This window comes from Galleria mellonella, unplaced genomic scaffold (genome assembly GCF_026898425.1).
Source record: "Galleria mellonella isolate WM207_F2 unplaced genomic scaffold, CSIRO_AGI_GalMel_v1 utg1386, whole genome shotgun sequence".
NCBI classification, from domain to species: Eukaryota; Metazoa; Arthropoda; class Insecta; order Lepidoptera; family Pyralidae; genus Galleria; species Galleria mellonella.
This window is the reverse complement of record NW_026441994.1, coordinates 45,555-72,993: the sequence shown is the minus strand read 5'-3', so window position 1 is coordinate 72,993 and position 27,439 is coordinate 45,555. Positions and strand designations below refer to the sequence as shown.

Below are 27,439 nucleotides of genomic sequence, written 5' to 3'. Positions count from 1 at the left end.
AGGCGATGGTAGTCACTTTCCATCAGGTGGACCATCAGCTTGTTTGCCATTCTAAGTTGTATAAAATGAAAAGTAATTGTGTTTTTTTAATGAGTGACGATGAGTGAGGTGAGATGATGGGTGAGGATAATGACAGGTTAGTCGACTCATAATGAGGAATTCTTAGCGAATTAATCAAAATAGTTTCCAGGGGGAATTGCGTAGGGTTCGACCCGATATATTGCTAGCATTGAGTCTTTTATTATTATCCATATATATATATATATATATATATATATATATATATATATATATATATATATATATATATATATATATATATATACCCATTAACTAACAATCTCTTTCCCCCTGATAATGGAATATTAACCCTATCTGCGCCATTAATATACAATGGCGGGATGAGCGATGATTAGGTGAGGATAAAAGCAGGCCTGTTAGTCTATCCTGACAATATTATTATGAAATAATCATGACGGTTTCCTGGGAGAACTGCGTAAAGGTCGACCTGACAGGATGTATTGCTACTAAAAGAGCTGATAGTCTCCATTAGAATCCTTCCCTACTCCTACCAGTAAATTAGGTTTACGAGCCAGTGGAAGTGGAAGAATGTTGTGGCGGAATCCTTTTGCAATTAGTTAATAATTAATAGGCATTGGTGAAGGTTGAGGACAGTTCGAGCGATGAAGTGTATAATGATCATACATAGTACTCTTATTATTACTAAAACTTTGTAACTCAGTTAACTACAGATAAGTAAATATCTCTCCACATAAGAAACAACTATCTAAAGTAATATTCAAAATACACAATATAAATTTTTAAAATAACAATTAATTATACCTTAATCAAGTTGTCCATAATATAGATTGAAAACATTATAAGCACAACACTAAATGTCAAGATGCCAACTGCCAAAAAAGTGTCAAAAAAGACAGAGCTGTAATACGACCTATTTAAAGAGCTATTCTTTAAAAAAAGATACTTCTAAATAATATTGCATTTTTATATTATTGCATTATTATCTGCCGGTTGAAGTTAAATGATCATGAGCGGCCTGCGTGTTCAACTAAAATAGATTTTTTTTTCTATTATTTATATGTGTCGTGACGTGTAATCAGATAAGCGGAATCCATACATCTTAAGAGCATAAACATTATAGGTTTTCTAGAAAAATTTACATCTATTGAAAAACAGTGTAATGTTTAAATCCTTGTTCAGCTACTTGATAACTCAGGCCAGCTGTCAAGAGGTGGGTAAGTTTTGTATTATTTAAAAAGGCTTATTTACTTACAGAATAAATACTGTGTATACTAAAATATTTTAAATCGCTAGTTATTGAACGTTTTGACACAGCAGTGTCCTTGAAGCGGTCGTCCTTGATTTGCAGATAACGTTACAAAAGCGACCTTCAGAATATTTGCTTATCAACAATTTCTACACTATTTACACATATATAAATTCTTTGATTTATCTCATCACCTGACCCTACAAAAAACTTATTACAGATAATTATTATTAGATAACCTACTAACGGCAAACTTAACCTTTTGACCTTTATAAATAAATAAATTCCCTTAACCATGAAATTTGAATGTAGATTTTTACTTACCAATACTTGGAGAATTTATTATTATTCTTTCTTTTTTTTTTTTTAATAGAATAATGCACTGTCGGCTTGCTACAATGCATTGTAGTAATGTGAGACAATTTATATAAAGCTATAGGTTCTTGAGTGTAAAAGATAATTCTTATCTATTACGTCAACCATACATATCAATGGTTACAAAGCCAGTACAATTTGTGTCTTCCCAACAAAATGACTACTCGCCGGGTAATTTATTGTTTTCTAATCATACCTTTGCTTCGTTATAAGTGAATAAAAAAAAAAAATAATAAAACTCATTACTTTTCACTGTGACAGTTATCAATATGAAGTACAAGGCGAATCTGTTTTATTTTTTTTATCAGTGAATTTTTAAATAAAGTTTAATTAATTGATATCATTTTGTTTTTAATAATAGTTAATTTTTTTGTGATACAAAAGTGCAATAGTATTTTAATGTTCTTATTTTTTTTCTGATAATGAGTTGTTTTGTGGCCAGGATTAAAATGGCCATTTATTGTCCATTGAACTTTATTCAAATACTTCTCATTTATAATCTGTTAATGGTTTGCAAAGGGCATGCCAACTCAGAATCCAATGATACTGTTTATGAAACTGAACAATTTTCCCCAAGGAATATAGGTAAGTAATAACATTAATGGGATTTCCATAATAATTCAAATGTATAATTATGTGACTTGAGTATTTTAATTGTGTTCTTTTTAGTAAAGTTGTTCAGTTTCATCAGTATTATCACTGGTTTTCAATCAATCCTGTATATTGAATACTGAAAATTATTGTAGCTTTTTTTTATAGTAGATATTGGATCAAGTCTTGTATTATTCAAACGTAATTAAAGATTGTGTCCCACAAAAAAAGACCTATATCAATTATGACGTAATCAGTTATTTTGGTCTAAAATTTAAACTACTGAAGTAATTTTAATAAAAATTTGTATGAGATCAAGCTGTTAGTCCGTCCTTTGAGATAAAAAAAAAAAGAATTATCCAATTTGCTTTATAACTGACGGAGTTATGAGTCAATAAATATAAAATAACTGAATTGAATACATCCTTCTTTTTGAAGTCCGTTGAAAATAAAAATAATCTTAATAAGTTATATTACAAACTCTTGAATGATTTCTACAACCAGTTGGGTTATAGAAGGAAAAATTTAAACGTATGTTGCCATTAATGAAATTAAAATTTAATATGCACATGATAATCAGTAAAATTTTAAACTGTAAACAACACTAGTAATATTATATAACACAGCTTGTTATTTTTTAACTATGTTCAACTTATAATAAATTGATAAGATATCAGAATCAATATTATGAATAATAACATTTTTTGGGTTTAGAATAGAATAGTAATAAATCTTTGTTTAATTAAACTTGATCACAAGTATTTTTAATTGTTAAATTTTATAATTATGCCACTGGGTTTGAATGTTGTTATTAAATTTTGTTGTGTATATATAGACATTTATATGTTCATCTGTCTATCCTATTTAAGAACTGCACTCTTGTCAGTGGAGCCCCTCGCCACTCGCTATGATTTTCAGTGAGTCTCTTCACCTCTTGATGTCCATATATAATGTATATTATTTTTAAACATAAAGAAACCTATAAAAAGGAAAGGACCTATAAAATTGAATGGTTTATTTTCTCTTCACAAAAGGTGGTAAAAAGTAACAACTTGACTTACAATTAAATATGTGAGACCAATTTTGTGAGAGACTGGTGCTTGCAGTAGGTTTTGAAGAGACCTGTGTTACAAGTCACCAGTGCCCCATCTCCATGGACTACACAAATATAAGACAACCAATTAGTGTTACAATACACAGATAACAATAGAGAGACATAAATTGAGAGAATAAACTTAATATAAAAAAATATTACAACTATAACTTAGGTAAAAATATTTACAAAGTATAGACTGTGTATTATGATGATAAAATTTAAAAATAAATATGCTGGCAAATATTTGTCAATATCATAAAAAAAGAATTGTTAATCCTTACTAATGTTTTTTTTTTAATGGATGATAATGGAATGGTATCTCCACCCGCACTATTGGTATACACAGGCGGGGCACCCGTGAATAATGATAGGTGAGGATGAAGTAGATCAGTTAGCCCATCGTGGAACCACGTGGAAGACGACCTAATAAGTTATATTGCTAGCAATGGGGCTTTCAAACTCCATTGCTAACAATCCCTTTCCCCCCTCCTTACTAATATTATAAATGTGAAAGTGAGTTTCTAACAAACAGTTACTTTATATTGCCTTAACGGTTTATTACTATGAAATTTAATTTACATGGTGAAGGATGTAGGCTACTTTTTATCCTGATCTGTAAACATGTCTTAATCATAGACAAAGTCGCAGGTAAAAGCTAGTAGCATATAAAGTGTAAAGTCAAGTTTTTTGTTACTTTTTATTGATAATATTCCACAGTACACAATGATTACTTTGTTATCACTAGTAGTGACTCAAAAACAAACATATGCTCTTAACTTGACCATGTAAGACTTTATTTTCCTGTCATCATTCAGTCAATAATTTTATCAATTTATCCAACTGATTACGAATCTATTGTGTCGTAACTAATATTTGATTACGTTATTATTTCAAAACAAATGCATTGAAAACATACTTTTACGTATGATTTTCTTTTAACATGTAAAGATTATTTGAAACCAGAGGGCCTACCATGAAACGTGTTCCGAATAAACGAAACACAAATTTGATGTTAAAATTACATTATACATGCCGTTTGGAAATTAAAAATGTTAAAATATTGTTCCTTTGGACTTTTACGATAGGATGTATGACGAACGAAGTATTAAACTCCATTTATTGGTCCCATTTTGGTACAAACAAAATGACGAAATTGAGTCCGAAATTTCGGCATTTCATTTCACGGTAGACCCGCTGATAAAAAATCTTTTGATTTGGAGGCAATTAGAATAAAACACTTCCTAGTATCGTTTACAACTACAATGTATCCCAATGTCCAGTCTTATCCGTTTATACTGTAGACTATTTATATATTACAACATCACGTCAAAGCTTCTTGTTGTTATATTTTAATTAACGTTAATTAAAAACACAGTGATGTCTTTGTTCAAATTTTGTTTATCATTCCATTATTATAAACTAGCTTTTTGTTCACTGATTCGTAATGCGTGAATTTCAGAAGTAGGAATGGCAAACTATATCGCATTAATGATAAATATATCAAGATAAATATACCAGATTTTAAATTATATTATTATTATTATTTTATCAGCTATTAACTGTCTATTTTTGAATATAGAACTCCCCCATATTTTGGGATTTGCAGTTAGGCTTTTTTTATGGATGACAATGGTATTGATGAATGGTAACCCCATTTGCGCTATCGGTATACACTGGCGGGGCATCAGTAAACGATGATAGGTGAGGATGAAGCAGGTCAGTTAGCCCCTCGTGACGAATTTAACAATAAATCAATCACGATGGTTTCCAGGGGAACCGCGAGGAGGTCGAGTTGATGACAGTTTATTGCTAGCAATGGGGTTGCTAATCCCCATTACTAACAATCCCTTTTCCTCCCTGCAGTTAGGCTTTGGTGATGTTTTAATAGGAGCATTGCTACCCGTCCCTCAATCGTTAAATTCCTTTAGTCGCTTCTTACGACAACCACGGGGAAAGAAGTGGTCATTTTATGCCGGAATTACATGGCAAAAATATAACTGAAAACGGCATCCAGTTTGGTGCAATAGTTATTGCGTGAAACCGGAACAAACATACACACGTACAATAGACAAACAAAATGTCTAAAAATGATTGTTTTGGCTATTGCTCATATTAAGACCACTCATATGGATTTTTCTTTATTATCTATCATAAGTACAGACATTGTGAAGCTACAATTTTATTATATTAAAAGAATTTGTTACTAAGTATATACATATATATCTTATTGTAATGGCAATTTCCTATTTTTGGCCTACTATGCAAAATAATACAAGCGAACTGACATACAGATTTTAGAATTTTCTATATATAATACTTATTGTCAAAAAATTCTTTTTGGTAATCTTTGATATATTTATTATCATTTATGAGAATGACTAGTATGTATATTTGTGATGCATATGGGTATTTTCTTTCAAATCTCGTAACGATTTGTCACAAATTGCAAAATTGTGTGACATACGGTTATACATATGATGTATTTATTTATCTTCATTTGCCTATACCCCAATATCGTGAAATCTTGCCCTAATACTTTAAAATATTGATCAGCGTTACCTATAAAATCTTAAAACGTCGGAAAAAATATTCGTTAAACGAAATATATAATTCTAATAAGCATTTTCATCACCAGTAGTATTGATGATCGAATTTTTTTATCATCGTTAATTAATCACAAAGGTTTCAATATTGTAAACCACGCAGTTCGCGGTACGGTTGCAATTTTATAAAGAATAATTTTGGAAATTAGCACAATGAAAACCTTATACTACCCTCCAAACTTTGACATTGAACGCAGGGCCTTCCCAGCGTCCAATGTCATAGCCTAAGTATTTCTCGTGCCGCTACCATGGTTTGCATAACTTTATTTTCTTATCTGCAATGCAGTCGTTCTTATCAATGTATTTTACCATCTATTTCTGTACCATGCATCCCAAGGTCAATGGTTTAAAATCACAAAATTAACGGTTCAATAATTATAGATATCTAATCTATAAACTTGTTTACAGTACTTCAGTCGTTCAGATTACAATTGGTGATAAATGTGCAATGTACTATTACGAAATGCCAAATGCATAAGTACATTACAAATTAATCGTTATAATTGCATCAACCCAAAAGGACTTTGGATTAAATTTTTCTTACAGGGGGCTGGTTATTTGAAAAGGGCCGACTCGGACCGACTTTATGAAATATTTCTGAAGTACGCCACCGTCGAAAAAAATGGAGAGCAACACATCACAAGCGAGGACTTCGTGCGAAAGTTCCTGGGATTGTTTACTGAAGGTTCGTCATTCAATTTATTGTATGTTTTTTTCTATACCACTGAGGTGGCAAACAAGCATACGACCCAATCTGATGGTAAGCGATTACCGTAGCCCATGTACATCTGCAATACCATGGGCCTTTTACAAATTACAATACAACAATAAATTAAAGTTAATATGTAATGTTTCTGTTAATATGTAAATCCTCTTTTTAACGCATTTGTTATGATTATTTAAAAAAGACTGTCAGATCTCAGTACAGCTATATTTGTATGTTTATGTTACGCGTTATCCATTCGTGAATTTATTTTGATAATTATTTTTGCTCAGTGATTTCTGTTCGTTATTGGTTTCTATCTAATTTGTTCAATATTGAACTATTTTTTGTTAAACACAATCTTAAAGTGATTTGCAAAAAAATTCGACGCACTTTTTTAATAGTTCTATCAATATTATAATCACATATTTTACACTATGACTTCAACATGATTTATATGATAAGCATTTAAAAACAAACATAGATAAATCGTACCTATCTATTAATCCCTTTGGTAAACAGTACTTCCTATTTTTATTATGTTTACACATTTGCCATTTAGTAAATGTTTTATGTAAATGCACGGGTGGACATTTTTAACATTTCCCTTCACTGCTCTGCTCCTATTGATCGTAGCGTATTGAAAAGTATACTATAACCTGCCAAGGAGTATGAAGAATAATTGTACCAAGTTTCGTTAAAATCCGTCGAGTAGTTTTTGTTTCTATAACGAACATGCTGACAGAGAGACAAAAATTTTACTGATTGCATTTTTGGCATCAGTATCGATTGCTAATCACCCCCTGATAGTTATTTTGGAAATATATTTCATGTACAGAGTTGACCTCTCTACACATTTATTATAAGTATAGATAGATTATATGTATGTTTATATTAATCTAATTATATGTTTATAATATATGGATATATTAAATATTACTATGTTTCCTCTATTTTATAATGCACCGCCTACTTATTTCTCTGTTTACCAAATGGTACACTGGTAGAGAACACCGTCCGGTGTTAAGTCTGTCAAATGTACGAAAACTTTAAATAAAGAAATAAATGTGAAATAAAGAAAAAAATGTTGTATAAAAGTCCTATCCTGTTTTAATATAAGGTTGTGCCATCCTAAGAAAAATGGCAGCTTTAATTATCATAAAAATAACACGAGGTCATTCGTTTGTAAAAAGACTAACCAAAATCGGTTCGTCATTGTTTTGCACATAGTAAAATATCAAATTAAGAACTTCCTTCATTTTAATGTAAAAATAATAATAATAAAGCCGTAAAGTTAATATTATTGAATAAATTTTGTTTATTTTTAATATTTATATGTATTGTTCTATCTGTAAATCTGAGATAAAGTAGAAAATTGATAAGATAGTCAATTATATAATAGTTTTATAGAGACGCATCAAAATTGCAAACAGAAGGCCACTGAAGTATAAATCATAAGCTACTTACATTACAAAGTAGCGTATTGCAATATATCAATCTTGGTTTGATTATCATAATTTTATCTGTCAGAGTTTATTGAGCAGAGAGATGAAGTGTTTTTAAGCGATTTTAAAACAATATTCTCAATTTGACGGTGTCTTTTTTTGTATCGTGAAATCGCTAAAAAGGCGTGGTCACGTGTAGTGCTATAATTTAAAAAAAAGCTAGAAAAGATTTTGATGATTATTTTGCAATCCATTAGCTTCACTATCGTGACGGTTTTATACTATTTTATAATATAATCAGTTTCAAACATAAATGTCGAAGAAGTATTTTACTGTCAGGATTTTTGTGAATTTGTCATCTACTTGTTTATGACGTAGTCATGTATATGATTTTATCACGTCCCAAGTATGTGACTGTCACGTTCCATGCATGTGACTTTGTCACGTTCCATGTATGACACATTGTCACGTCTCATGTTTGTGACTTTGTCACGTTCCATGCACGTGACTTTGTCACGTCTAATGTATTAAACTTTGCCATGTTCCATATATGAAACTTTGTGAGTTCCCATGTACGTAACTTTGTCACGTCGCATGTATGAAACTTTGTCAAGTCGCATGTATGAAAATTTGTCACGTCTCATGTATGTGACTTTGTCACGTGTCATGTATGTAACTTTGTCACGTGACATGTGTGTGACTTTGCCACATATCATGTATGTGGCTTTGTCACGTGTCATGTATGTGATTTGTCACGTCTGAACATTTAATCATATTTACAGATGACTTCAACAAGGAATCCGTCCAGCTCATCGCCGGCATCGTGGACATGGACAAGGACGGGTATATATCCTTCTCAGAGTTCCAAGCTTTCGAGGGCCTGCTGTGTGTCCCGGACGCACTGTACAAGACCGCCTTTCAACTGTTTGACACAAATGGCAATGGGCTCGTTGCTTTTGGTAAGTTAAATAAAGACATAATTTATTATAGACTATTCGTTATACTTAGTTGTGTCTATGTCAGGCGAATGAAGTATCATCACCATCATGTTAGTTTTTAATTGTCCACTGTTGAACATAAACCTCCCCCTACGGGGGTATGGTTGGTTGGGTTATGGATTTAAGAATTAACTACGATGGTCTTTAGAATAAATGGCGTAGCCATCACACATGATAGAGTTATATTGCTAGCAAGGTGTATATTAGAAAGAGAATGTCCCTTCTCCTTCGGATCAGGTTGTAGGGATGTCAACGTAAAGATTGATTTATATTTAGAAATTTAAAAGAAGAGAAAGAAAGATTTAGTACATGATTATATAAAGAATAATATTTACAATTAAAGGCACTAAACAAAACGAGATAAGAAATACTAGAAGGCAGTGGAATCGACACTTGTGGTTTCTGGTAATTATTTTGTAGTTAAATTTGATTTAAGTTGAAGTAAAATTTCCAAATTGGCTAGTGGTTTTTATTATTATGTAGGAATTTGAAGTGACAGATAATACGTGATCTTTTCTTGAATGAATTATAACGCACACAATCACAATGTTTCTTGGTAGTATGTGTTTTTTTATTTAAAGTTGTACAATACAAAAGAATATATACAAAAATTATGATAAATGATTTTTATATGGGTAAAAAATAAATAATATCACACGTCAATTTAGTAAGTTTGTCTCAAATTATCTTTATTTATAAAATAACAACAAAAACTACAAGTCTCGATTCCAACGCCATCTAGTATTCCGTGCCAAATTTTGTTTATTGACCCAATCATCTTAACAAGCTCTGTTATACGTATGATATGTCGCGATAAAAGAATGTTTTCCGTACGTCCGTTGCTTAAATAAACAAGATTATCAAGTATGTCCAATTCCAATTTAATTTTTTGTACCAATTTAAGGCAAATGTGAATAAGCTATTCTTGAGCTCGTGAGTCCCATCCTAAACCACATCATTGCTTTCCATTTAGTTGCGGGACCCTACAATAGTGAAAAAACCTACATATATATTTTAAAACATAGGCTGGTAGCCCACAAGAAAGGAATTATTTACCAAAGAGAGATTTTCTACAAAGTCATCTCCATAACTTCATTGTTTCTTTTATCTCATTCTGTCGCTTAACACTTGCTTACATTATTGTTTCCAAGTAGAACCGCGTGAAGGTTGATATCAGCGTTTATTGCTAGCAATGCGGCCAGTCTTTATAAACAAACATTCCTCCCCCCCCCCCCCCGCCCCCAAAGCGCGAATATTTCTTCTGGTATTACGAGCATTTATTGAATTGGCTGTTAAATGAATTGTATGTCTGTCTGTGTGTGTATATCTGTGTTTGTATTCTATTTTATATGTCTTAGGTATTGTATGTTTCCCTTTCAAAGTAAAATAAAATAAATAATAAAAAAAAATGATTATTCTATGTTTATATTGTAAAGTGAATCGATATGAATCTATTGAATGGTGTAATTTAGAAAACAACACATAGACAAAAGCTCTGTTTTATGTTACTATTTTTAGACATTAATTTTAGAGCGATAAGTATTCTGACACGGAAGTCTGTAAACATCAAAAGGTTAAATTTGATGTTTACAGACTTGCGTGCCCATAATACCGACCGCAGTCGTGATTAGGTCTTAGATAAAACATTATTTATATTAGACCAGAGAACTGGTTTCAGCATGGCGTAGGAGTTGTGAGTTCAAATCTCGCTGTAGTCGATATTTTTAATCACAGAATAATTATTGAAATAATCATTATTTCTTTATCAGATTACTGTTATGTAGTAAATTTATAGGTGTCTAAGTTATTATTTTATATATATATATATATATATATATATATATATATATATATATATATATATATATATATATATATATATATATATATATATATATATATATATATATATATATATATATATATATATATATATATATATATATATATATATATATATATATATATATATATATATATATATATATATATAATATATATATATATATATATATATATATATAATATGTTATTTTTTTATACATATAATGTAATAAAAATATATAGTTTAAAATATCATGCAATCGTTTCGTTACAGACGAGTTCGCGGAGGTCATGCGTAAGACGGTCCTCCACAAGAAATTACCATTCAACATGGAGAGTACTTTCGTGCGGCTCTACTTTGGCAAGGATAAGAAGCGGTTGGTAACATACCAGGAGTTCAGCCAGTTCCTCCACGACTTCCACGAGGAGTACGGTGTGGAGGCGTTCAAAAAGTGTGACAAGGATGGCACCGGTTTTATCAGTGCCGGCGACTTTAGGAATATTATGTTGACTATAAAGAGCCATCTATTGACTAAGGATTTAAAACAAAAGGTTATAAATGTAAGTGGCTCCATCTATACTTTAATATACTGTAACATTGAATAAAATTATTTTAATTCATTTACCAAACGACTTAGAATTAAAAATATATTTAAACTTACACTCCCATTCATAAAATGTCAAAGTCCTCTAAACTTATTTTTAGCTATTCAGGTGTTTTGTCTCTTTCTTTTGCGTTACATTCTCAATTAGATAGAAAGTGACAAAACAATTTATTAATAGTTAAAATAAGTTTATAGGTTTATAGCTGATATCTTCATTTGTATTGATAAAACCCTGGTTTATTTCAAAAATAATTTATTTTTAGGCATCTGGGTTCCCGCAAGGCGAGCGAAAAATCAGTTTTCCATACTATATGGCCTTTAATTCATTATTAAATAACATGGAACTGATTAAACGTGTGTATCTGAACGCGACTAATGGCCACAGAACGCAAGAAGTCACCAAGGAGGAATTTCTACATTCAGCCCAAATGATGAGTCAAATCACACCGCTGGAGGTTGAAATACTCTTCACCCTGTGCGACATGATTCATCATACGAACAAGTGAGTAAGAAATTTGTTCTTGTAGTTTGAACTGTAATATTTTTTATATTTAGTAAAATTATTATTATCTATTGACAACCCTAACAAATATTACTTAACGTGAGACTGAAATATAAAGGGATGAATAGTTACTTTTCTAAATGTATTTCCTTCGATTACGAAAAGAATGTATTTTAAAAGTGGACTGTATCGAAAATTTATAATTTACCCACAAATTAAAGCGAACATATAAAAATTAAAAGAAAAGACCACGACTTACCAATCCTATTTTAATACTCTATTACACTGCACTTAAAGATATATATCCCTAAGCTAAAACCAAATACTGACTGCCAAAATTATCATGATTGTTGCCGTCGGAACTCTATTTTATCATACACTATATTATTTACTTATATATCAATAAATTATTGTTAAACGTTTAACTTACGAGAACGAAAAACTTTTTGACGTTATACTATGACAGATTCGAAAAAATCAGAGAGTGTAAAACGTTGCCATACTAAGTAACATAAAATATTATTTCAAGTTGCCAGTATCGAAAAATTATAATATTTGAGTATTTTTAATTTAAAAGGTAAAAATAAAAATAATATTATTTTTTTCTAAATTCTATATTTATTAAATAATTTATGTGTGTAATGCACATTAAGATAGTTTAGAATCTTACTCTGGCAACATTGGTTGGCGTAGGATTAATTATGTAGTATAAAATGAATAACAACAATACATTATAAACACTTAAAAATAACATCAAATAATGATATTGTTTATATATTTATATATACATTGATTATATACTAGTTTACTTCACGTATCTCTTACACTCGTTAGCCGCATACTTGTTGCTTGCGTGTTTTATAAAGCAATTTAGTAAATCATTAGAGCAATATGGAACACGAAAACTTAATATTATAGTGCCTATTATTATTATTTCAACTATTAACTCTCCACTGCTGAACATAAAGCCTTACTCATAAGGGGAATTTTGCCAGTAGTTGCCACGCTTGGCAGGCGGGTTGGCAACCGCAGTTAGGCTTTTAGAAATGTTTTACGCTGCTGCCCTTCCCTCTACGATTAAGTTCCCTTAGTTGCCTCTTACGACACCCACGGCAAGGAAGGACTTAATCTGTGTCGGGAACACACGGTCCTCGCAGTACTCCCTGGAAACTATCATGGTTAATTCCTGATGAATTCATCATGATGGGCTAACTGGCCTGTTTTCATTATCATCTATCACTCTTCACTGGTGCTCCGCCAGCTTATCCCGTTAGCACAGGCGGGGTTAACAGATCATTTTAGTTTCCAGGGAGAACCGCGAGGAGGTCGATCTGGTTGGGTATATTGCTAGCAATGGACTTCTCAGTCTCCATTACTAACAATCCCTTTCCCCCCATCACGAAGAGTTAATTGACCTGCCTTTCAGGGGGGAAAGAGATTCCCTCATTGGTGCCCCTCTAGTGTATTCCGATAACGCAGGCGGGGTAACCATTCCATTATCATCCATTAAAAAAAACACGGTACCTTCCTCAGAATTGTTTGGGATATTTTTTATATAATTTACTAGCTGTAACCTGCGGTTACGCTTACGGATTTAAAATAAAATTGTCCATATGTGTAATTCTGAGATATAATTCATATGCGTACATATACAGATTTTTGAAAATTAAATGAAACCTATATATAAAGAATGCAAGTCCAAAAACATATTCGATTTGCATACGTCTTTTCTTACAATTTTATTTTGTTTTTTGGCACGATATTAACCCAATATTGCAATATAAAGTCGAACATTGTAAAAGATCAATACTATTAGGAAAAATGTTGCCATGTGGTCCCGGCATAGAACAAGCCACCCCTTTCTGTTACGTGAATGTCGAAAGAGACAATTAAGGGAGTTTAATGATCGAGGGATCCTCTTAAAACATCGCCTAACCTAACCTAACTGCAATTGCCAGGGGGGGAAAGGGATTGTTATTAATGGAGACTGAGAATCCCATTGCTAGCAATATACCCAACCAGGTCGACCTCCTCGCAGTTCTCCCTAGAAACTATCATGGTTAATTCCTGACGAATTTATCATGATGGGCCAACTGGCCTGTTTTCATTCTCATCTATCACCCTTCACTGGTGCTTCGCAAGCATATACCGTTAGTGTAGGCGGGGTTACCATACCATTTTCACCCATAAAAAAAAACTGCGGTTGCCGAGCATGGCAACACTTCTATAATGGGGGAGACTTATGTCCAGCAGTGGACAGTTAACGACTGATATAATAATGAATACTATTGTGGTTAACGTGAATCAGGGCTATATCATATGAAAATTGCTGAATCTACTCTCTTTCTCTCTACTATCTCAATTGATACAATAAAAAGCAATAAAATTAAATATTATTATTTCTGCTCTTTTCAGTCGAATCATATACAATGATCTCAACTCGATCACGCCCGAACAATACTTCAAGCAGGTCACACGAAGAGTCGCCGAAATCAGGGCGGTCTCGGTAAGTATACATCCGTCTTTTTCACTCTCACACTAACCGTATATAGCTGTTTCGTTTTAACGCAACACTACGAAATTCTTGCAGGAGCCGACAGCGCGATTACACGTTTATTAAAAATGTATGTTTAGTGTAATTTGGACTTTGTGTTGTTATGTTAAGAACTATTATAGGAAACATCACTAACTTATTGCTCTGTATTTTTCTCTTTCTTTCAATGCACAAAAGGAGGAGGTAAATATATTAAGAGAGCCTTATCAATTAATAAACTATTTGGGACGCATCATGGTAAGTACAGGTCACACGAGTTCATGATGTTTCTATGTTCTTTTACCATTACATATAAAAAGAGTATGGTGAGATATTGGTCTTAATTTTTTTTCTTTACACTTATAGTACAAATACCTACTACAATAAGGTTGAAAATGTATTGACACAATATATATATTCTAAAGGTTAATCTCCCATTATAAATAGAACATTACAATTATAGATACACTTTTAATTTCAGCTTTATATGCTTGAAATATTAAAAAAAAAAGTTTTATCATGCCTGAACCACTGTCCTTCATTTTACTACATTTAGGGCACAAAGATTTATTTTGAACTAGCTTTTACGCGTAACTTCGTCCGCGTCACTGACCGAGATAAAAAGCTTGCTTCTATATCCCATATAGTATGTATATACTAAATTTCAAATATTAGTAAAGGTTCCAAATTCCAGCGAAATAAATAAATAAATATATATAATAAATTTTGATTATATCTATTTATTTAAAACAAAAACAATAACATCTTAATTTTTTCGTGTTATTGATACACATATTAAATTTAAACACGTGATTATTTGTGTCCACCAATTCACATTAAACATTTAGAGGTTATCTGGAAGAAATCACTTTTATAGGATAAGTCTGCTTTTGTACTCGTTCTTCTTTTAAGAACTTTTTCCCCTATGAGACTAATGTACAAAAACTGTTACAAACAAACAAACACATAGAAGAGAAGCGAAAACAACATTTAAATCTTATTACAACATTACAAATTTAAATCATCTTTATTTAAATAGACTTGTTTACAAGCAATTTAAAATCGTCATATGTTTTTAAGTTTTTTTTTTTTTTATACAACTTAGAATGGTAAACAAGCTGACGGCCCACCTGATGGAAAGTGGTAACCGTCGCCTATAGACATGAGCAGTACCATGGACATAACAGAGTATACTGTTTCGTCCATGATACCCCCCATGCGTTGCCATTCCTGAGGACTCAGGTGTTATTCCTCTGTACCCAGTAAATTCACGCCATATCGCACCTTTCAAACCGAAACACAGCCATGCAAATACAACTGCTTCATGGTTGAAACACGAATGGGACAGAGGTACCCAAGCAATCGAATTTTGTACAAAGTCTCCCTCTGATAATTCTACTGCAGGGTTTGGAAACTTGTTATCTATTGAGAAGAGCTCGCAAGAAACTCAACAGATGTTCTTTTAAATCTCTAATATATTTAAAATACACTATGTAATATATATATATATAGAAATATCGACCAATATCTCGCCATATTTTCTGTTCTAAAGCAATTTAAATATTTAAACAGCTTTTCACTTTTACAGTACCACTGATGACGCTTTATTAAAAACAAACGTTACTTGTAGGATAAGTAACATTTATTTTATTACGTTCACAATTCACTTATGGTTTTACGCAATATGTATATTACAGTAAACATGGCCCGATCTAGGATGTTGCTCTATAATAATTTTTGTCACCTTGACAATGACTTTTTATTATTATACAGGGTGTAAGAAACAGAGGACCTACCATGAAATGTTTTCCGAAATTTCGGATCCGAACGAGACACAAATTTAATATTAAAATTACACAATACATACCGTTTAAAAATATTAAAACGTTCTAAAGTATCGTTCCTTTGGACTTTTGTGGTAGGATTTATGACAAACGAAATGTTAAGCTCCATTTACAGGATCGATTTCGGTACGAACAAAAACACGAAATTGAGCCCGAAAATTCGGGATTTCATTTCATGGTAGACACACAGGTTGGCAAAAACTGAATCAGTGAATTAAGACTATTAATCTGAAATGAAAACCAGTGGAAAATTTATTTCGGAAAATTTGAAACATTTTCCTCTTTTTTCATTTAAAATTATGTCGTAATATAAAGAAATAATAGTATTTTATAGTGAATTACTATGAAATACCAGAAAACAGTAATTTGTTATTTGTATTAAAATCCTATCGCGACGCGCGGAATCAACTGTGTAATGTCAACGCTACAAGTGTACGAGAACTACCTACGAAGAAGCGCCGTTGACCGCGCGCCGTTGATATCCCGCGTCGCGTGGAGCACAGTACGTCGTAAAATTTTAAATACATTGCGCGGCGTCAAAACTAAGTATCGTTAATTATATGACTATAGTGCATTTCCGGTGGGAAAATAATCTGGCATCTGATCTGAGACCATTCGTTTAAATCAGCTGTTTTCATTCTGGCCAACTCAACTCTTTCACCCTATATAATAACTTTTGTCGACTTGAAACTAACAATTTATGCCTTTTGGAAAGAAGAGGGCTTCTCTTATTTTGTTCTGCTGCCAGTAAAAAAAAAATGGCAATAGAGAATCCTCACGATATTACTTGATTGTATGTTTATTTTAATTTCTCAAATACACTACGAGGTACTTGCCCTTATTCATAAAAACTAAGACATTCTATAAACCTATTTTAACTTTTTGTCACTTTATTTATTACACTGTTTTGTCACTTTCTTTCAAATTGGAAATTTAGTACAAGAGAAAGAGACAAAACTGTTCAATAGCTAAAATAGATTTATGAGAGATTTGACGTGTTTATGAAGATCATAAGTAAGCTTTAAATTACAAACTACATAAACTTTTTATTTACTCAACCTATTCTAAATATATAATTCACATGATTTTTGATACACCAAAGTGTTGATCACTGAAGCTTTGTGTAAATAGGCCCTGAGTTCAATTCTCAGTTCGGAACAATTTAGGGATAAAGTATTACAATATTTAGTTACAAGTTGTCTCGAGTCTGGGTGTACTGGCTTATCCACAATAGATGTTCGTTATTTGGTCTCGCAAGGTATACTAGTACAAGAACTAGGGAATAAGTCTGACCTTTTGGTAAAAATACGACATAATTTATTTATTTATTTTCTCCACAAATTTTACAGAAAAATACAGTTACATGAAAAAATACAACTATATATGTATAATTACAATGGTCTGTAAAACTTATGGGAGACTGGACCCTAAACTAGATCAGAGATCTGTATCTCAGGAATCCAGGCCCCCAACTCGAACACCATGTACAGCATGCATTAAGACATAATATCAGAGCCATAGGCATATTTAGGATGGGGGAGGAAGGGGAGTCGTGCCTACCTCAGTGCTGTCTGGTGCCCACATCAGGATTCGAGCAAAGCTTTACAGAGACACGTTTATTAAAGGGCCAAATTTATAGTTGACTTTAGGATCGGAGCGACAAAGATATTTGAGAGTTTATATACACCCATTTTAAAGCACCGCGCTAATCCAGGAAAATGTTAAATATGCCAATGGGAAGGACAAAAGAAAAATTGAACGGACTGTGTGGAAGAGAAGTGAGCCCAGAGGATTTATAAAGCATTTTACACGAAACATAATAGGATTCGCTTCACATAACCCACCGAATTTAATAGGCGTCTCCCGCTGAGGGCGTAATATTAACGGACTAGTAGATTTACATTGGCCGGTTATACAAAGAAATTCCTATTATAATTGGTGTATAAATTATTTTAAAGTCACCAAGTATGATGATAGGAATCGTTGAAAGATGTAAACATGCTACGTTTGTCCTATTTACTTTATAAATGCGAAAAATTGTAAAGATGGATGGATATTTGTTACTCTTTTATGCAAAAACTACTGTACAGATTTGAATGAAATTTGGTGCACGGGTAGGTTATATCTTAACTTAGCAAATAGGTACTAATTCACGTGGACAAATATGCGGGATACAGTTAGTTCTAAATAAATAATGGCATAAAGGCAAGGCAATGATGACGACACGTACATACTATTGAAATGTAGAATCATCTCTATTTTAAGGGTTTTTTTTCTATAACTTTTCCCCATAGTTCACCTTCTCATTTATTTATCAATAACTTTTGCCAATGTAATATAGCTTGTGCTACACACTAATAAAGTTGAAAATGTAAAAACATTTACAAAATTATTAGTCGAACTACGCTAATTGGCTAATTGTTTTTCGATAGGAAACGGACAAATACGTGTGTTATGCTTGTTACAGAGTCCAGAGGAGCGTAGTTTTCTTATACAAATATTGGAGAATACATATAGGTTTACCCTTGGTTCTGTTGCCGGTGGTAAGTAACTTGGTTTTTATATTAATTTAAAATCATTAATATATTGCCATGTGGTCCCGGCATAGAATGGGCCATCTTTTCATTTACCGTTGGTGTCTTAAGAGGCGACTACGGGAGGTTAATAGACGCGGGATGGGTAGCCGCGTTCCTCTTTAAACATCGCCAAAGCCTAACTGCGAATGCCAATCCGCCTGCCAACCGTGACAACTACTGGCAAAATCTCCTTATGAGAGAGGCCTATGCCCAGCAGTGGACAATTAAGGACTGATATAACAATAATATGTTCCTTTCCATAGAATACCATAAGAACCTGTTAACGTCTCGCTATTGAACACCGACTCGTCCCATAAAAAATGTATTTTTTTAATGAATTAAAATGCAAAACGCTGGCGGGGACCAGTGAGGAATGACAGGTATAGGTAGTTTTTTTTTTTTTAATGGATTATAGAATGGTAACCCCGTCTGCGCTATCGGTATACACTGGCGGGACACCAGCGAGTGATGATAGGTGAGGATGAAAAGACAGGTCAGTTAGCCCATCGTGACAAATACACTTGGAATTCAGCACGATGGTTTCCAGGGGGGGCACGTGGTCAATTACCTAGTTGGATATATTACTAGCAATGGGACCCTTAATTGCCATAATTAACAATCCCTCCCTGGTGTAGGTAGTTAGGTCATTTTTTTTAATCGATGATAACAGAATTTTTACCTGTTTACTTTTTATCTCAGTCATTCAATTAATCTCTGTCATGCAGATAAAGACGTGAGTAAAGACTAGTAAAGTATAAATAAATAATAAAATATATTTACTAAATATTAATTCATTACACAGCTGTGGGTGCATCAGCCGTGTACCCCATCGACTTAGTGAAAACAAGAATGCAAAACCAACGCACCGGCTCCTTCGTCGGCGAGGTGGCGTACCGGAACTCTCTGGATTGTTTCCGGAAGGTCATCCGTCACGAAGGTTTATTCGGCCTTTACAGAGGCCTTGTTCCTCAGCTGATTGGAGTGGCTCCAGAAAAGGCTATCAAACTTACGGTAAGTATTCATTATTTTTTTATTATGTTCAGGGTTCTTTGATGGGTGAAAATGGTATGGTAACGGTAACTCCGCCTGCGCTAACGGGATACGCTGGCGGAGCACCAGTGAAGGATGATAGATGAGAATGAAAACAGGCCAGTTAGCCTATCATGATGAATTCATCAGGAATTAACCATGATAGTTTCCAGGGGGTACCGCGAGGAGGTCGACCTGGTTGGGTATATTGCTAGCAATGGGGTTCTCAGTCTCCATTACTAACAATCCCTTTCCCCCCTACTGTTTAGGGTTGGAGGTGGTACAAGTGAAAGATGGCACTTGGTGATTGATTTCGTAATATAAAAGACGGCGAAGACTTTGTACAAAAGTCGATTGCTTGGGTACCTCTGTCCTATTTGTGTTTCTACCGTGCAGCAGTTGTTTGCATGGCTGTATTTCGGTTTGAAGGGTGGGATATGGCAGTGAATTTACAGGGTACAGAGAAATAACACCCGAGTCCTCAGGAATGGCAACGCATGGGGGGTATCATTGGCAAAACAGTATATTCTATTATGTCCATGGTACTGCTCATGTCTATGGGCGACAATTACCACTTTCCATCTGGTGGGCCGTCGGCTTATTTGCTATTCTATGTTGCGTAAAAAAAATGTACAGAGACAAGTGTACGCATAGCTTGGGTACAAAAGTAACAGAAAAGCTTCTCCATACCGCCGGTGCATCTACTACGTCTGCACCGGCTACTGGCTATCTGGTACGTAAGCAATGGCAAATGGGTATGAAATATATGGGTATGGGAATTTTGAGTATGGCTGACGACCCACCCTCTAATTTCACTACCATATCCCACCCTACAACTTAGAATGGTAAACAAGCTGACGGCCCACCTGATGATGGTAACCGTCGCCTATAGACATGAGCAGTATCATGGACATAACAGAGTATACTGTTACGCCCATGATACCCCCATGCGTTGCCATTCCTGAGGACTCAGGTGTTAATCCTCTGTACCCTGTAAATTCACACTAACATAAACAAAATGTGTATAGAAAACAATAACTAATTCTGAATTTAATCCAAATAAGAAGAAACCTTAAAGTGATGTACTAGGTTTCAATATCAGTTGTACAATTCTCAATGTATTGATGTAAAAATTATTTTTGTATATTTCAAAATAAAGGTGATAAATTTGAAGAAATGTCAACAATTATTTTACAAAAAAAAAATCTCTCTTCCATAAGACTTCTTGATTAAAAAAAATATATTAAGGCTATAGAATGGTTTAAAATATTTTATATAATTTAATAATATTTTTTACAGGTCAATGACTTTGTCCGTGACAAATTGATGGACCAGAAGGGGAATATTCCGTTGTACGCCGAAATACTTGCTGGCGGGTGTGTGAGTATCGTTCATTACAATATTAATATTATCAATGTGAGAATTTGTTTGTTTGTCTGTTTGTTACCTTATAACGCAATAACGGCTTAACCGATCACTATAGAATTTAATTTCATTGCCATTGCCACCCTTCAAGCCAAAACACAGCCTTGTAAACATAACCGCTTCACGGCAGAAATACAAATGGGACAGAAGTACCCAAGCAGACGGTTTTGAATTTCCCTTTATCATTAAGATTTACCAGAGTAAATACTATGCAAAATTATCATACATGTGAATGATGGGCGTAGAAAAATAATTGTCTATTAAATTGCCCATTTTGTGCCAGGCGGGTGCTTCCCAAGTAGTATTCACGAATCCCCTGGAGATAGTGAAGATCCGTCTCCAAGTGGCTGGCGAGATCGCGAGCGGCAGCAAGGTCCGCGCGTGGAACGTCGTCAAGGACCTCGGCCTCTTCGGACTGTACAAGGGCGCGAAGGCCTGCCTCCTGAGAGACGTCCCCTTCAGTGCCATATACTTCCCGGCTTATGCTCATGTTAAGGTAAATTTATTACCTTTTTTATTTATCACTTTTCACTTTACCGTGGGTGTTGTAAAGTGGGGGGAAGGGATTGTTAGTAATACGAACTATCAGTCACGGTGCTAGCAATAGATCCTGTCAGCTCGACTTCTACGTGGTCCCCCTCTGGAAACCATCGTGCTGAATTCCAGATGTATTTTTTTTAATGGATGATAATGGAATGGTAACCCCGCCTGTGTTAACGGTATACACTGGCGGGACACCAGTGAGAGATGATACGTGAGAATGAAAAAGCAGGTCAGTTAGCCCATCGTGATGAAGTCACATGGAACTCAGTACGATGGTTTCCAGAGAGGACCACGTGGAGGTCGACCTGATTGGTTATTGCTAACAATGGGACTGGTAGTCCGCATTATTAACAATCCCCCCTCTCCTCCAGATGTATTCATCATGATGGACTAACTGGCCTGCCTTTTCATTCTCACCTATCATCCCTCACTGGTGCCCTATCAGCGTATACCGTTAGCACAGGCGGTGATACAACTCCATTGTCATCCATTAAAAAAAAAATTGTGTAAAGTACAGTATGACATGTTGTATTTCTGCCACCAGGCAAAGTTTGCAGACGAAAATGGTTACAACCATCCACTGACGTTATTAGCGGCCGGTGCCATCGCCGGTATCCCCGCCGCGTCGCTCGTCACCCCCGCTGACGTCATCAAGACGCGACTACAGGTATTTATTATTTTATATATTCTTTATTGCACTTGTAAATTACATTGTTAATGCATTTATAAATATTGTGAGCAAGGGTGGACTTATCTCTGACAGAGATCTCTTCCAGTCAACCCAATGCAGTTAGAAAACATGTTGTTAGCGGGCAGCTGAAGTACTACAACTATTAATATTTAGAGTATATAAACAAATACACAGTTAAATAAAATATTAAGATACATAATAAAATATTACATAAATACATATACTATAAATAAATATAATACCTACCTACTTATACAATGGATGTTAAAATAAATGAATATACTACCAACAATAGAAATTTAGTTAAATGATTTTAAGGTTTGACAGTTCAATTAGAAAAAAGAAATATTAAGATTATGACTCAAACAAAAGAAAATGTAACTTCAACCTTTTCTTGAAAGAGGTAATTGAAGGGCTCTCTTGTATGTGGGAAGGGAGTCTGTTCCATAATTGTGCAACTCGATACGAGAAACAGTTAATACAGTCTAGACATGTATTATTTTAGGAATTGACAATCAATTAAATGAAAATATTAAAAAAAAAGAGTAAATGAGAAAGAATCAGTAAATATTAATGATGTAAACTGTTTACCATGGGATCCCGGCATAGATAGGACCTATTCTTTGCCGTGGTTGTCATAAGAGGCGATTAAGTTAACTTAATGGTCAAGAAACAGGCAGGGACGTCCCTCTTTAAACATCACAAAAACCTAAGCTTTTGCCAATCCGCCTGCCGAGCGTGGCAACTACTGGCAAAACCCTCTATAGAGTCTATGGAGCGGCGTATGTCCAGCAGTAGATAGTAAAGTGCTAATGTGATGTGAACTGTATAAATACATAAATTACTATACTGTTTTCATTTAATCATATTAATTTCATTCAACTAACATAGTTTAAGTCAATTGTTACTAACAAAAATGGATCTTTGTAATCTATAAATAAAGAAATATTATTATTAATTTCAGGTGGTAGCGCGGTCAGGTCAAACGACCTACAATGGCGTATTCGACGCTGCTAGGAAAATTTACGCGGAAGAAGGCGCCAGAGCCTTCTGGAAGGGCGCGTTAGGTGAGCATTTGGATTAGACAGTTTTTCAAATTGCATACAATTTGCTACTTTCGGTCACTTTATACCGAAGGTTGGTTGTTATTTTTTTTTTTATACAACTTAGAATGGCAAACGAGCTGACGGCCCACCTGATGGAAAGTGGTAACCGTCGCCTATAGACATGAGCAGTACCATGGACATAACAGAGTATACTGTTTCGCCCATGATACCCCCATGCGTTGCCATTCCTGAGGACTCAGGTGTTATTCCTCTGTACCCAGTAAATTCACGCCATATCCCACCCTTCAAACCGAAACACAGCCATGCAAACACAACTGCTTCACGGTTGAAACACGAATGGGACAGAGGTGCCCAAGCAATCGACTTTTATACAAAGTCTCCCTCTGGTAAACCCTCTGTTACTCGTACGTTGTATTTTTTTCTTTATTTAATTACTGTAATAAAAATATTGATGTATTTTGTCTCATTCCTTTGCGCTAATTCTCACTTTGACATAAAGAGACAAAACAGAATAGTTAAAATAACAACTACTTTTAATGATTATATTTTTACTTTATTATTGTTATTACTTTGCAGCGCGCGTGTTCCGCTCCTCGCCTCAGTTCGGCGTAACGTTGGTCACGTATGAAATTTTACAGCGTTTGTTCTACGTCGACTTTGGTGGATCGTGAGTAATGTTTTTATACATTATTCGACATATAGGAACTTATAAAAAACGCACCTTGTATAAAAAGTTGCAATACAATTTAAATGTTTGATTACAGCCGGCCCACGGGCTCAGAGTTGCACGTGGCGACCTCTATCGAAGAAACGAAGAAGAAACCAGACCACATAGGCGGGTACGAAGTGGCCATGCCAGTCCTCACCGGTTTGGAAACCAAATTTGGCATCTCTCTACCAAGATTTTCAACGGCGAGATCGCAGTAACTTATTATTCATAAAAATTAATAAACTTCTAATGATTTTTGTGTTTTGTCTCTTTCTTGCAAATGAAGTATTAGACTTAAAAGAAAGAGACGGAACATTTGTATAGTAAAGAAGTTTATTGGACGTTTGCCTTTTTATGAATAATATTATTAGACTAATTTCTACAGAAATATTAAAAGGAGGTAATTTTGATTGTTCAATAAAAAAATAAAAATATCTAAGAAATTACACTATACTCTAGTTTTTTGGCATATTTAATAAATTGACACTTTTATTATAAAAACTCATATCTGAATAAATAACAAAACTAGTAAAAATAACAAACTATCAATATAGTTTATTTTGAGTTATAAAAATCTATTTAGTAAACCAATTTAGCATTTTTTTTTATTAAACAACTTTGTTAAATATGTCAAATAAATTACTAGAGAATCATGCAAGTAAGTACAAGCCATGTGTCTCCAAATGGTGTCTTAATCGTTTTGAACAATTCCCAGAATTATTGAAATATTTTTTTTTATATCCTCTTTTATTATAATTTTATAATTATTACTAATTATCTGAGCAATAAAACTCTTGCGACATTCTAAATTCGGAGTGCTTTGAGCGATTTATTTCTGATACAACAGAAATTGTGGATCATTGGATTAACAATGACGTGTAGTTTATAAGTGATATTTTTATACACTGCCGCTTAGTTGTTTAACTGCAATTCGATACCTTTACGATGGTACGATTCAAGTATCAAACTTGTGTTGCCTCATAATCGGTGAATATCGATTAAGCCTTCTGACTGCGTTTTTTTTTTCACAACAATAAAATTACATCGCTTTAACAACCAATAGTATTATAGCCATCTAGCGAGATTTTGATAAATAATATCAATCTACAAAAAAAAAAAAATCGCGAGTCGTCAATAAACATAAAAAAGCGAGCATGTCGAAATCGCGGAATGTCTAAAATTAAACTAGTAAATGCTACACGCGGAAATCGCAGGATGCCCGTACAGAGGGTTAGTCGAACTATCGCTTGGATTGAAGCAACAAATGAATTAAATTGTCGATTAATCGGTAACAGTACCAACATTTATTAATATATAAGTATCAATAAAAGTACACGATAGTACTATTGATTTTATTTTATTGTTTATATTTTCCAATATTATTTTGAAGCAATTATCGATATAATCGGTACAAACGATGGTTCTGTATCGAAAATAAACGATTATTCGATTGTATTCAGTTAAATTGTTTAAAACTTTATATTGATAAGACAAAAAATGTTGATGATTGAATTATATTCCATTTAATTATTTTGAAATTAAATTTTTTTTAATAATATAATTATTATTGTTACGATTAAATACACAGTATCGATATAATTTATACCGATACAATCGATAGGGCAAACTGTAACTATCGATTTATTAGGCAACACTGTTTAAAACCATATGTGAAAATGGACAAAGGTGTATGTGATATGTATTGTAACGAATTATGTGTTCCGTTACAGTATTAATGTATGAGTGATTCTTTGTGTGGTTTGTTACTATAGTGAAATTGGGTAGGTTCGTAGGTTTAGGAATGGACTTGAAAGACTAAAACTTGAAATGCGTATGACTTAGAACTTAGACTTGAAGAGACCAAAGTCGTAGGATCCTCTCTGCTGATGACCTTAAATGTTGAACGATCACACCTAACTTATACAGGGTTGTCATAAAGGATATACTAAGCAACCGAAACCCAGCTAGTGTTAATGAAACTGAACGTTCTCCTCAAAAATAATAGTGTGAAAATAGTATTTCATATTTTTGACCTCTCATACTAAACCGATTATGCAACAAAGTGACTTGTATGAAAATTCCAAAAATTACATGGGAAAGTTGAATTTTTTGAAATGAATACTATCACGGGCTTTAGCCTTGGTATACCTTTTACATCTAACCCTGTATGTATAAATACTAACTTATTGACATTCTATAATTGAATATTGTACGCTGGCCCTTAAACATTGTACCTACTTTAAAATTATTAATAGACTGATTTAAAAGTAATTATCAAGACTCCTGAATTCATAAAATATTGCTCTTTCGTAATACCACTTGAATCATGATAAAAAACTAAAATTGAAAAGTGAACTGGATCATAATACATCTAGATGGAGCATCGTGTCGAAACACATTCCAAAAATAAACGGTCAGTCAACCGTAGGTTGACGCGGCGTTTTTCATACCGAATGTTCACCTAAAATTTTAAGACTTAATATGATGTAACATAGCGATGTTGCAATCATTAGCATTCTTTGAAGATAGTGCTCTACCAGTGAAACGGTTTTTTTTTCCAATATAGATGTAAAAGCGACAAAGTAATTACCTCCCATAATAAGAAGGGGGCTTTAAAATTTTTTTTGTAGTTTTTTCATCCATATGATATATTTTTTTGAGAAAATTATTTATGGTATGAGAAAATATAATAAATAAATAAATGCTAATAATTTCGATTTGACCCTGTGTAATTATAAATATTAGTAAATAAAATCACAGTTTGTATAATAAGAGTCCACAATTCAGAATATACATATAATATTTCTTTTTGGACCATAAGATTAATGCAATCTTTCAAACATTAGTTAAAAAGCTCGCAACTTTTAATTAAAAGTTAGGCGCTTTTTGTCTAAGCGTTTTTCACGAGACGCTCTATCTAGATGTTATTGATCTACAATTGTCTAAGCGGAGTATAGCTAAATAATAACTATTGTTAGTCATTATGTGTATT

General features: G+C 33.4%; 2 protein-coding genes across 6 annotated transcripts in view; one reads left to right on the top strand and one right to left on the bottom strand.

Moving 5' to 3' along the window:
• The window catches only part of LOC113513796 (oxamate amidohydrolase proenzyme-like), a 13,296-nt gene extending 11,547 nt beyond the window's left edge, over window positions 1-1,749 (bottom strand). Inside the window, exon 1 of one of the 2 annotated variants that reach the window (XM_031910590.2) lies at window positions 1,613-1,749. The gene's annotated coding sequence lies outside the window, so the exon portion shown is untranslated. Of the gene's footprint in view, window positions 1-843; window positions 958-1,612 lie in introns of those variants that run through there. The other variant, XM_052903281.1, reaches the window with a different exon arrangement.
• On the top strand, window positions 1,022-27,439 carry LOC113522387 (calcium-binding mitochondrial carrier protein Aralar1). 4 transcript variants are annotated; one of them, XM_052903276.1, is made up of 14 exons: window positions 1,022-1,252; window positions 6,500-6,638; window positions 8,884-9,060; window positions 11,198-11,484; window positions 11,792-12,030; window positions 14,446-14,536; window positions 18,875-18,950; window positions 19,786-19,994; window positions 21,312-21,392; window positions 21,721-21,933; window positions 22,525-22,647; window positions 23,636-23,738; window positions 24,315-24,405; window positions 24,503-27,439. In XM_052903276.1, exons 1-14 carry the CDS (start codon window positions 1,202-1,204, stop codon window positions 24,663-24,665), a joined length of 2,043 nt encoding a protein of 680 aa, XP_052759236.1. In that variant the 5' UTR covers window positions 1,022-1,201; the 3' UTR covers window positions 24,666-27,439. The 4 variants fall into 4 exon arrangements, with proteins under 4 accessions (XP_052759236.1, XP_052759240.1, XP_052759237.1 ...); XM_052903280.1 differs by having other exon boundaries at window positions 1,022-1,256; XM_052903277.1 differs by lacking the exon at window positions 1,022-1,252 and adding an exon at window positions 1,749-1,834.

Bases quoted from the DNA above. Each gene is read 5' to 3' on its own strand.
- LOC113522387 (XM_052903276.1), top strand. From the start codon at position 1,202: ATGTTTAAATCCTTGTTCAGCTACTTGATAACTCAGGCCAGCTGTCAA. The intron at 22,648-23,635 runs GTATTTATTATT...TATTAATTTCAG, and splicing joins TCATCAAGACGCGACTACAG to GTGGTAGCGCGGTCAGGTCA. The intron at 24,406-24,502 runs GTGAGTAATGTT...GTTTGATTACAG, and splicing joins TACGTCGACTTTGGTGGATC to CCGGCCCACGGGCTCAGAGT.